A 12,459-nucleotide genomic window follows, 5' to 3' on the forward strand; every position below is an offset into this window, starting at 1 on the left:
ACTGCTCCCCAGTGTCCCTCCCACAGCCCGTGTGACATTCAGAGAAAAATGTCTGTGAGACCCCAACTCTACATTTTTGAAAAATTTATTTCCTACTCTTAGAAGCTAAGAACTCCACCACACATGAACCAAATTTTGAATCCAGAGTCTTCCCTAGTTTATCTACTTCCTTTTGAAATTTTATAAACAAGATTTTGTACACAAGAGGTAGCAGAGGAAAATTCCAGTCTGCTTGTTCCAAGCTCAAAAGATGCTGCACACGCCTGGGTGTTAGCAGGGAGGGTGGGGCAAGCCAGGTGAGTCTTGTGGCTCGAGCTCTGGGTTTTGCGGCTACTAGCTGCTGGCAACCATGAGCGTCCACCTGGGGAGCTACAGGCAAGCTTCCTGTGGGAGGCTCATCTGTCTGTCCCAGGATGCCTTAGGAGCAGGAGAGCAGTCCTGAGGTCAGCCTGGACTGCAAGAGCTTCTTGAGAACACACAGCGTTGAGTCAATTGTGCAATTCCTGCTTGATTGCGGACCACTGTAAAAGATTATAAAAACATCTTCATCCAAAAATTGGCAGTAAAAAGGACAACTCTTCCAAGGCAAGCTTGCCATAATTGTCACTTTGTGTACTACATTTTAAAAAGTCCTCATACGTTAGTGGACTGCAGCTGTTGGAAATCAAGTGGTTACTGGTAACGTGGAAAAGATGCTCAATGCAGCAACACGGGAAGAAGATGGACCAAAGTGTACAGTGCCGGTGATCCTGACGCAGCTTTATGTGAGAACAGCAGGTGCAGGGGCAGAAGGCGTCGTTTCCATAGGAAATAAGGGGACTGACTAGAAGTGGCAATTTCACTCCTGAATTCGGGCTCCTGAGTGCAGTTGCCGGCAGCGATATCCCATTGGTACCATCGCCAGCATTTCAATACATGTCCACACAATCTTTCTGCAAGCACGGGTGTGAAGAGATGGTGAGTCGGAAGGGAACAGTGGGACATGGATGTTCAGGTATTCAAATCAATTTTAGACCCTCACATTCAAAAACTGTAAGAACACCAGAACCTGACCAAATCTGCCACTTGCCTCTGTTTCCTTGAGGACACAGCTCTGCTCTTAACCCTTCCTTCTTTGTGAGTGACCAAAGCTGGCACTGGCCTGTGAACAGCAAATGAAGGGTCCCTGAAGCACACAGCAGGGAATGCCACCTGCCTGCCATGTGTCCCCACAATGCAAAAGCAACCAAAAAGGCACTTAGGGGTTGGCTGTGCCTCTCTGACTTGGCAAATCTAGCTGACAGTGGCAGGCTGGCACCTCCAGAGGCTCCTTTAGTTCTGTGCATGGCAAGTGGAAAATAAGGCAGAACATGTAACTAAAGGTGACACAAGGAAGACACTGAGCAATTCAAAATACAAAATGGAAAGAGCACAGCAAACGGCTGTGTAACCCCAGCCTGAATGAGTGACTGATACCATGTTGGCAAACACAACGAAATGGATGGTATCTAATTATTTTTTTTAGTTATTTCAGAGAAAGTAAGTTTTAAATCTTGCCTTTTCAGTATCAGTCATGTCAAGGAGAAACAAAGTCTTGGATTCTTTCTCTGTAGTAAAATTATGATCAATTTCACAAAGCAGCAGCTCCCAGCTTAGGTATTTAACTCAATATACAATCGATACAAGGGTCACAGGAATCATGTTTAAGTAAAAACAAATGATTGCAGATCACATGACTTAAGACTAGTTTATTCAATATGTCTCCGAGCATTAAAAAGGTAATTTTATGAAGTCAAACTCAATAAAATTATAAAGTGCTTTTAATTTTGTTGTTTTAAAATTTTATTTTGGGAACAACCCATCACTTTTCAGTGACTGATGTCAAAGAATGCACCCTATACTTCTAGAGAACATAGCTTTTTGTTTTGTTTTAAATTTATTATTGCTCTTTTCAATCTTGAATCAGAAAATACCTTAAAGAGCTTAATAATGCCACAATTTCTGATACTAGTAACATGTCATCAAGATCTAAGATTATGCTGAGGGCTCTTAACTAGACAAAACCAGAGATTCTGTACAAAGAGGGAGACATATTAAATACAAAGGTCTGTGTAAACCAGATCCAATTACTATTTTACAATGAAAGGACTTTTACCACATATCTTTACATCATTCTAAATTGGATATTCCTATTCAATGTTACTGCAGATTAAAAATTTCCCTCACATACCTAAAAATATAAAAACCAAAGGATCCTCCTCTAACAGCCCCCCAACAAAGAGAAAACTGTAGCTTTATCTCTCCATCCTCACTCTCTATGTTCATGTATCAGAAGTTTGCCACCTGCTTTATTTCCTGAAGTGTCAGTGCACATATAATCCGGGGACAGCTGGTCCACATGCCAGGATTCTCCCACTGCCAAGCAGCTCTCAACCTTCTAGTGGCTAGAGAAGGCTTCCCTTCAGAACACATGGTCCTCCATCACACTCCTGGTTCAAACTCCAGGCTCTTGTAAGGGCTTCAAGGATGAGATTCTGGTTTCTAAAAGGTGCTGAGCTTCCCATCTGGGCACACTGCTCTAAGGGTCAACATCATCAAGGTCACTTCTTAATTCACCAATCATCATGGGAGACTCTGAACCCTAAGGCAAAGAAAGGAAGTTAAGGTTCCTACAATTAAAGTTAGGAAGAGTTTCCCACACTGACTTCCTTACTTGTGGTCTGTAATTTAAGTATATCCTCATTGAGCAACTTAGTTCTGCTTATTAGAAGGTAATAAAACACAATGTTATTACTCTTCTGGCAATTTCTGATTATGCAAAACGTGTGCATTTGTATGGTCTCACTCAGACACTAAAAGAACCCCTGGACTGGCCTCAGGCTACACTTTCTTCTCTACACCCACACAGGCAGACTTATATTTGGACTGACTGAGCAATGGGAAAAGTGGGGGGGGGCGGGAACTGGACACCAGTGACACTTTACTTCATGCCAGGCACTACCCCTGCTGGGTCGTTCCTGAGTCTACAATTAGGTTCTGTAATCTCATGCCTGGGGACTGACCTAGTTGAACTAGGGCTGAGCTGGTCTATCTTTATCCCCACTCTCTGGAGCAGGGTCTCTTCTTTCTTGATCTTTGGGATGCTTAGGAGCAAATGTCCCTTCAGCCAAAGACAGGCTCCTGTTGTACCTGTTGTAAGTGTCTCTCTCCATTCTCGTTGGCAGGGCTGCTCTCTGAGCCATTGCTGCTTCCTGATTGCTCTTTTTCATTCAACAAAGCTGTGGCGTATGCTAATGTGTCCTGTAGAGATTCAAACACCAGAAGATAAAGTAGCAACCAGTGACAGCACTTTCCCCACATTGCCAAAGCATCCCACAACCCGTTGTCCTGGGAGACCTGCCCAATAACCTGCAGCAGCGCTTTTCTCAGACAAGTAATCTATTCCCATAGGGTTTGAGAACACCAGCTCATGTTCATACAAAAACCCAAAGGCTGCTTCTGTATCTCTTTCCTGAGCTGTGGTTTTTAAGAACCCGGCATAAGGGTTTCAAAGCACGCCAGAGCAGACACCCCTCACCTGAGCTGAGATGGTTCGCTGAAAGGTTTTTCCAGTTGAGGTTTCGTTAGAGACATTGCTCTGTGGAGTCCAATAATGCTCTGACATCTGGGATAAAAGGCCAAGCAGAGGTGACAAGTAAGCCCCCATGAGTACACAGTCCTACCTTACACACTGGAGTCTAGCAGCCAAAGGTACAAGTCTACTTAGACTTCTACCACCTCAATTATCATGGGGGATTATCCCCCAGTTTCCAACAGGAAGATAATGCTTCTTAATCGGAGCACCAGCCTCCAACTTTTCATCTCTGGAGTTAAGACAGATGTTAAGCAGTACCCCCCTTATGCATGGATGTGTTTCCCATACTTTGTTATTTGTGAACAACCACGGTCCAAACATATTAAAAGGAGAGTTCTAAAAATAAGTCAAACTGTGTGCTGGCGTGAGTACTGTGATGAAAGCCTTCACTGCCTCACTGTCACTCCAGACGTAGCCACTTGTCCAGCCAGGTTTCTACCCTTTATGTGCTAATGGCCCAAACATCTCTCCACTGGTAACATATGAGAATTACAACAGTCACGTTTGTTATACCACCCATCTCTTCATACATACGTCACATCATTTCCCACCCCCACGAGATGCATTAGTACAGTATAGATCCTTTGATTACAGTACACTGTTATCATTTTTCTAAGATATTCTGTCCCCATTTTATCATTATTATCATTAATCTCTTACTATGCCTAATATCCAACTAAATTTTATCCTAGTTGTATGTATCTAAAAGAAAAAAATAGCATATATAGGCTCGGTACTGTCATCCACTTGGAGGCATGTCTTAGATCATAAACCTTTGGGGCTGGAGAGATGGCTCAGTAGTGAAGAGCACCTGCTGCTCTTGAGTTTGGATCCTAGCATCGCCAAAGTTTGGATGTGACACCCTCTTTTGGTCTCCATGGGCACTTACAAGCATGTACATATACTCACACACATATACATAAATAAAAGTAAAATCTTGACAACAACAACAACAAACCCAAAGTCCTGTGAGATGTGGGGGAGAGGGTGTAACCATATTAAGACATAACTTTAATACATGCACATATGTACTGACTAAAGAAATGTTTGAACGGGTAGAGATGACTCTGTGATTAAGAGCATGTATTCCACTCATGGAGGACCCAAGTTAGATTTCTAGCAAACATGTCTGGCAGCTTACAAATGACTACAACTCCAGCTCCAGGGGATCTGATATATCTGACCTCCATAGGCACTAGCGTGCATGTGTGTGTGTGTATGTGTGTGTGCGTGCACCCATACACACAATAAAAATAATAACAATAACAACAACAATAATAAAATTGGTCTAAAAATATTTGACATCTCAAAGTATCTTGAGATCATTCTATGAGTCAGTTTAAGGAAAAAAATCTTTTTCCAGGTAAGGTGTCGTTTTAGAGCTATGCTATAGAGCTAGGAAAGCTCAGAATTCTAGTACCTTCTTCTGCAACCACTGCACAGCCCAACTCCAGTGATGGGAATTCTCCTTGAAGTATTCTTTAGCAGCAGGACACCTGGTGACCAAGCATATTATTACAAGTCAAAATACTTCTTTGAAAATATTCTTGTTCAGCTACATTTGTACTTGAAACATGAATGCCACTTTTACTAAAACTAAATTTTTCCTTTATGACTGGACAGTGAAGACCATCATCTGTTTGAACTCCAAAAGGCAGCAAAGGCAAATACAGTGCCTAGTCTCACGATCTCTAACTCTTATCAACAGCCCTGCTAAAGTTCAGAGCTGGAAAACTAAACAAACCCACCCAACTATTAATAAACTGTATATTTAATACTTAATCTTTTTATATAATCAAACTAAGCTTTAATTTTGTGTTAGAAGGGAGAATGAGATTTTTGGGGAAATACTTTTAAAGCATGCTTGGGAGCACCTCTCCTCATCCCCACTCTACTTGGCTTCTTCTATCACTGTCCTTCTTTGAAGACAGCCCTGAAGATGATGTTGCTGCTGGTGTGTGCAGACAGGACATGTGAGGACACTGACAGCATGTAGCTGCTGGTAGGGACATGCCATTGGTCCCAGCACTACTTGGAAACAACCATTTTGACATGCTGATATCAAGTCTAATCAAGGGACCTGCAGGTGTGGTATGGCAGGATAACACCTGTGTATCCAGAGTATTATGTCCTCTAGAAAAATACACTATTTCAAATTACCCTAATTCTCTGTTTAGGAAGTTCAAGCACAACAGATTAAGCCCCATAAACTTCTCATTCTTATTCTGATACAAGTCTAAGTCTTATTCTGATATAAGTCTAAGAATATTTCTATGCCCACAAAAAATGATGATTCAGTGCATATACAATACAGTTACTAAAGTCACTGACCTTGTTTGACTATGGACTACACCAGGTTAGATTAGCACCACCGTAAGTTCCCAACATCAACTAAAGAATGACATGGAATGTAGCACATAACTACAGTAACAATCTTCAAAAGGAAGGAAGTTCTAACTAGAGCACGGACAAACCTTGAAGATATTGCACTAAGTCAAGCAAGGTGGTTATGAGGTACCCAGAGTGGCCGAATTCATGAAGGTAGAAATTAGAATGACTGCCAGTGGCTTAGGGAAGAAGGAAATGGGGGGCCAGTATTCAGTGAGGGTTCAGAGTTTTAGTTTTGGAAGATGAAGGGATCTAGAGATGGATGGTGATAAGTACAAGTTTTCTTTAAAAAAATTTTCAATTATTTATTTACTATGTACGTGCCATGGCACACAAGTATAGGCCTGAAAACAACATGTGGGAGTTGGTTTGTTTCTTCTACCAACACAGAGGAGCCTCCATCACTGAACTGCACGGACTGTGTATATTCAGCAAGGTCAAGGTAACATGCACTGTCTGTCCTGTCATGGTAGAAAGTACCTTCACTGTGAGGTCAACCTCCAAGTCTAAGTTTAGGTCTAAGATGGTGGGTGTGCCACTCAAACCATCTGTGATCCAGCATCTCCCCAAATCCAGGCTGTTTTAAGGATCATGAGGCAGAGAAAACAAAACACCTAGCATAGAATCGAGGTTTGTAAGTGCTCTATTGATTCAAGTAAGAAGATTCTGTCTCTTGAGAGATGTTCAAATTAGGGACTTTGGGCTCAAGGAGCTGCTGGTTAATGAAAGCAACTTTGGGAAAGCTCACCAAATGTTCCTGAGGTTTTCAAACCCACTTGATTCTTACCCTTCTGACATAAGGCCAGGGGATCCCCCTTTTCTCCTTTTTGAAATTCTGGACCATCTATTACTTTTCTAACATTCCCCCTTCATTTCCTTTGGGGAGACAATCTGAATAGGGTCCCGTAGTTCCTAAGCAAGTTCCTAAGCAAGCATGACCCCAAATCTGTCAGATCTTCTCAGGCCCCAAAAACAAGGCAGTTCCCACACCACAGTGAAACCCATGTCCTCTGCATGCTAAATCTGTACTCACTTCTGAGCAAGAGTGACGAGGAATTTGACACACTGGTAGCAACGACTGCTGTCCACATGGTTGCTGTGGTGCATCAGCGCTGGAGGAAGACAAGATGCGTTAACAGGAAGGCCCGGAGAGGCTCAAGTAATAGTGATGCTCTTGTTCTGGAAATAAGTTTGATAAGTGGGTAGTAGGGGACAACTACCTATTCAACAGAACCACGCAGATTCTAGTGTTTTACTGTGTTAAGAACACAGCTGTATGTAGTAGAACTGGAAGAACTACAACTTCAACCGGATGGTATTCAAAACTCCCCCATACGGCTACCCAGACAAGAACAGTTACAACTATCTATCATTTGATAATGGAAATTTATGATATTAGTTCTATGTAACAAATGTTTCCTACTTTCTCTTTTAGCAATTTAAAAATAAATACTTATTCTTACTTGTCATGTGTTTATGCTTTTAGATTCCAGAGGACCTGGTATGGCTGATGCTATGATTACAGTACACTACCCCAAACTGGGGCTTAGAAACCTTTGAGCTTGTAGCTCTTTTCTGCCTTAAATGGTGGCTCTTAGGTTCCTATTCATGCTGCCATGTGCTGCTTGAGGATGGGGATATATTCTGAGAAATGTTTTGTAGGTGAGGTCATTGTTGTAAAGATCAGGGGAACTTATACAAAGGAGAACAGCTATACCAGCCATAGCGACATATCTTATGTAACCCCATGTTAGATATAATCAATGACAGATATGTTGTGTGTGCCATGATGGTACACAACAGAATTCAAAGTATCTGTGATGAAGGACAATTTTACTGAACTATTTCTAAGGCAGTGTATTAAAGCTAACTCAGATTTTTACAAAACAAAGTCCAGACATACAAATGGTAGACAATGGACATGTTAGTCAAATGACAATCATACTTCATGTATCTGACAATACTTAGGTCTAAGGTGTTAGTTTTTCTTTCCATGGCTGCTGGGGAAGGAAAAGATTTCTGTCACCAGAAAAACCTCCTTAGCTCTTAGAAAACTTTATAGTATTCCTGAACCTTCCCTGACTTGGGAACAAACCCTAGATTGTACCATACTGAGTGGAAGGACAGTCTCCTGGTCAGGATGAGGAACCCAGTGACAATAAGAAGACTTCTAATGGAGAGGTCATCTAAGTCAGGGAGAGCAGAGGGGCCATGCCTGCTGAACAGAGCTTATTTATAAATTTATAAATAAGGCACTTGTTCCTTAGCTGGCATACTTGCCTAGTAATCCATTTTCTGTCTCAAATACAAATTTGATTCGCTCTACTTGTATGGGATCTTCAATGACCTGTCAGAGGAAGGAGACAAAGTTAGCAACTGAGAGCAGCAGCCTGTGCAGAAGTTACTGATGTTCCCCACAGCTCTACTCAAGAAGCTAGTTTCTACAGCAGGGCCCAAACACTAAGGGATGTTATGATATCACTATGCATCTCAAACACATCTCTAATTCAAAACCAAAATATAAAATTTTTAAAGAGCTATTCATTTCCTATATATGTGTTTCTAACAACTTTATGCTGAGGGCTGAAGACAGATGATTTGTGATCCTAAGGATACAGGATCATTTTTAATTTATTTAGCAAAAATGCATTTTTGTTTCAGGCTCTTGCTATATCTTTAGTTATTGGCACTAAGTGCTGTGCACTATAGCCCACTGCTTGGGTCTGCTGAGCCCAGTTCAATGATACATAGCTCTATAGCATTTCCCAAAGTCTATAAAGAAGGACTGGGGTCAAAAGTTAGAAAGAGATCAGAAAGACAATTTTTTTTAAGTAGATGACACCCATCATGTATTTTCAATGATATATTTTTATATTTTAAGCCATTTCAATCCTCTGCACTAGGTTTTTAAAGGGATACAATCTTTCCTAGGAGGCCCTGGACTAGTCTCTCTCATCAACTCATTCAAATCATTAAATTTTATTAGCTCTCTTTCCAGTTGATCTGCTCCTTCTTGGCCTTCTACCGTCTGCCTTTTTCTTTGCCAGGATCCTAGATGTTCTCCCAATATCCAATCCTGCTTGTTTTAGTTCTTCCTTCAAAATAATTGCCAAAGGTGTCTTGCTATGCAAATGAGTCATTTCCTTTTCTGCTTAAAGAATTTTCATGGCTCACCATGACTGACAGCAGAGGCTGGGTGATGTGGTGATGAACAAAAAGGCATGTTTCAGGAAGCAGGAGTGAAGGGAAACTAGAGGCTACATGCACATCCAAGGAAGCATATGGTTACTTCTCTTAATGACTGATGTTTGCAAGAAATGGAGCTAATATGGTTTGATCACTTCCATTCATATTAATTGACTAAATCCAACCTGTGCCCTACAGGAAGAAGTTGCTGTATCCTGGCATTGGTAGTAGAAGCCTTTTGTAATCTGTCTTTGTCATTCTCTCCCACTTCACCCCCCACTCCAAGCTCTACTTCATGGCTCCATTCTATTCTTTAGTCACACAGTCAAATCCATAGAGACCCTCTGTCATAACAGAAAGGATATGACCAACAATGTCATGCCTGCAAACCCATCAGCTAACTTCTGAGTGTTGCCCTCAGGGTTAAGCACAGTGAATCATACAACTGAGGCCTCAATAAAGGTTAATTGTCATCCATTACTCCTCTGATTTTAATTGCCTGTGGTTTTGTCTGGCTTTTTCAAGATACTGAAAGCTCCAAGACTTTCATCGCTGGTCCTTTCCAAGTCACTAATGCATGTGACACATGACTGATATGAAGAAGAATCAGTAAACGCAGGCAAACTGAACAAAACCCAGTAAGGAACTAGTGGCTTATGAACACATGCTAACTTGTAAACATGTAAATGCAAGCGAGTCAGCAGAGAAATGTGAGACTTACCAATATCTCATGCAGCAGCTGGAATGTATTCTTTAACTCGTGGGGTGGAGCAGTGTCTAGCTGGTTCTGAAAACAATTTTGTGACAGGACAAACATTCTGGTGACTTCTCAGTGGAGAGCACAGTTCTGGAATCAAGCTCCAGTTCTACCACTGTCTGCCTGTCACTAGTCAAGTCAGCTCCTCTCAGATCCTTAGTTGCGGCCAAATAAACCCCTAAAGCTTTTTCAGTTCAGTATCCCGTGACACTTATGTTATTAGGAAAGTGAGGGAGAAAGCGAAATGGAGCATTCTAAGTCACAAGCAGCCCTGATCTTACACAGTACCATCCACACTCTGCTCGTTTCCTAAAGGATGTTGGTAGCAAAGAGAATAAAGGGAAACCTCTGAGGTGAGCTCTCAGTGAAGTATATTAAAAAGGCAGCGTATGAAATAGAAAAAAACTCTGCTAAAATGCACCAAGAAAACAAGGTTTATAAAGCCTCTTTATGCATTTTAAATTTTATTTTTATTTATGTGTATGTATGCACATATGTGTGCGGGTGTCCACAGAGGCTAGGAGGAGGCACTGAAAATTCCATGGAGCTGGAGTACAGGCAGTTGTAAACCGCCTGGTGTAGGTGCTGGAAACTGATATTTGGTTCTCAGCCTGTGCAGAAGAAAGTTGGGAAAGAATATTGCAATACTGGAAGTATTAACAGACTTCCAAGGAGGCAGGAATGGTATTTATAAAACACTTTGCCTAGTGCTGCACAGATTACAACAACTTTGAAGTCAAGTTCTGTTTCTTCCTGTTTTGTAGAAGAGGAAGATGCTTGGGTTCACAGCCATACAGTGAGTAAGCAGACACAAGAGGAGGGCAGAACATCCTTTACTAAGAGCTACAGCTACGCCTCACTAAGTACCCGCTCCTTGTTAACAGTACGTGGATCACTATTACAAACACGAGTGTGCAATTCTACTACACAAAAGAACTTCTGTGGGTAGGAATAGTAGATACGTGTGGATTTCACATAGAGAACCTGAAAGGAAAACGTGCTCCTCGGGGCAGGGTGGAAGTGGCCTATGGGTGACCAGCAGGACATGTCAAAGTAGACTTTGGCCTTATTTGTGTGCATATTTTTCACCACGAGAATCAAAAGCATAATTACTCAAAGATTCAAAAACTAGTAAAATGACATGTAGACTTTAACACTTTTCTAGTAACATCTAGAAAAAGATGTGAGCGATGTGGTAAAGACACAGGTACAAGCTACCTTCTTAGTCCCAAAGCCTTACTCTGTCACTGGCTAACTGTATGATGCTCCTTACTCTGCCTCAGCTTCATGTTTTGGGAACCACATCGATTTCATAGGACTACGTGAGATTCATGCGAGTTAAATGTAGTACATTTGGCATAGTTTTTGTGATTAGTAGGTGCAGTGGGTGAGATAGTGATTACTATATTGATCAATGCCTTATAATTAATTATATCACTGTTCAAGAAGATATGAAACCTAATTTTGATTTTTAAGACACTGTAGGTAAAGAAATTACAGCTGTGAAACAATTTCTTCCACTAATGATCACCAGAACATTAATATTATTAAAACATTATTCTTAATTAGTTAAAAATTGAACCATATGCAAATGTTTACCACTAGGAAAAGGGCTAAGTGAATTATGGTACATGAAAGGATGAAGTATGGGAAATTACATGACCAAGTCAAAGAAGACAGAATCATAAAACTCAATTACATTAAAATACAAAGACAGAAAATAAAAAGATACAACAGAGGATAAATTAAAAGGATGTTCCTGGTAGTAGTCAGCACTAAATATTGGAGTTAGGAATTCTTTTCTTAATTCTTTAAAAATCAGCACAATACTTACTATTTTTACAATTAAGAAAAATGTATCCGAATTGCCTGGGAGCCAGAAAATGCTCTCCCAGGGTCTCACAGAATGCTACCAGGGATGGCTGGGGTGACTGGATGCTACCAGGGATGGCTAGGGTGACTGGATGCTACCAGGGATGGCTGGGGTGACTGGATGCTACCAGGGATGGCTGGGGTGACTGGATGCTACCAGGGATGGCGAGGGTGACTGGATGCTACCAGGGATGGCTGGGGTGATTGAGTTGTACCTTAATGAAATGCAGCATCGTGAAGGAAAAGTGCTCATTACAGAAACAGCAGTACACCACCATCTCCATGAGTGCCAGGAGGGAACCAGTCAGCTCTCGCAGAGCAAACATGACCTGGTGGGAGGACACAAAGGAGTAAGCTACAGCCACAGTCAGCAGTCTGTTCTTTCATTGGATTTTTCAGAAATTAAGAACAATAACATTGTCCTAAAACAGGGTTTCTCGCTTGAGGTCTAAGGAGGGATTTCAGCGTATCTGGATCTCTCTGTCATTTTAAACAGACTTGTACAAACATGCACTTTTTATTTCCGGAGGACTAACCTTCAACAATTTTCAAATGCAAGCATTCTCATGAGAGGTTAAAGTAATAGCTGACGATAAGAAAATAAAGTTAAACAAAAAAGATGAAAAAACTACTACAATATGTT

At 41.3% G+C, this 12,459-nt stretch overlaps 1 protein-coding gene across 1 annotated transcript in view; it reads right to left on the reverse strand.

Moving 5' to 3' along the window:
* Positions 1-69: 69 nt before the first annotated feature.
* Usp24 (ubiquitin specific peptidase 24) overlaps positions 70-12,459 on the reverse strand; it is a 132,771-nt gene continuing 120,381 nt past the window's right edge. The window contains exons 61-68 of the mRNA XM_050136087.1: positions 12,032-12,145; positions 9,909-9,974; positions 8,282-8,348; positions 7,035-7,113; positions 5,034-5,109; positions 3,557-3,643; positions 3,169-3,279; positions 70-2,620 (exon numbers count right to left, since the gene is read on the reverse strand). Coding sequence (XP_049992044.1) covers positions 2,558-2,620; positions 3,169-3,279; positions 3,557-3,643; positions 5,034-5,109; positions 7,035-7,113; positions 8,282-8,348; positions 9,909-9,974; positions 12,032-12,145 — 663 coding nt within the window. The 3' untranslated portion in view covers positions 70-2,557. The remainder of the gene's footprint in view (positions 2,621-3,168; positions 3,280-3,556; positions 3,644-5,033; positions 5,110-7,034; positions 7,114-8,281; positions 8,349-9,908; positions 9,975-12,031; positions 12,146-12,459) is intronic.

Source organism: Alexandromys fortis, unplaced genomic scaffold (assembly GCF_014885135.2).
Source record: "Alexandromys fortis isolate MF-2015 unplaced genomic scaffold, M_Fortis_MF-2015_v1.1 scaffold_13, whole genome shotgun sequence".
Lineage (NCBI taxonomy): Eukaryota > Metazoa > Chordata > Mammalia > Rodentia > Cricetidae > Alexandromys > Alexandromys fortis.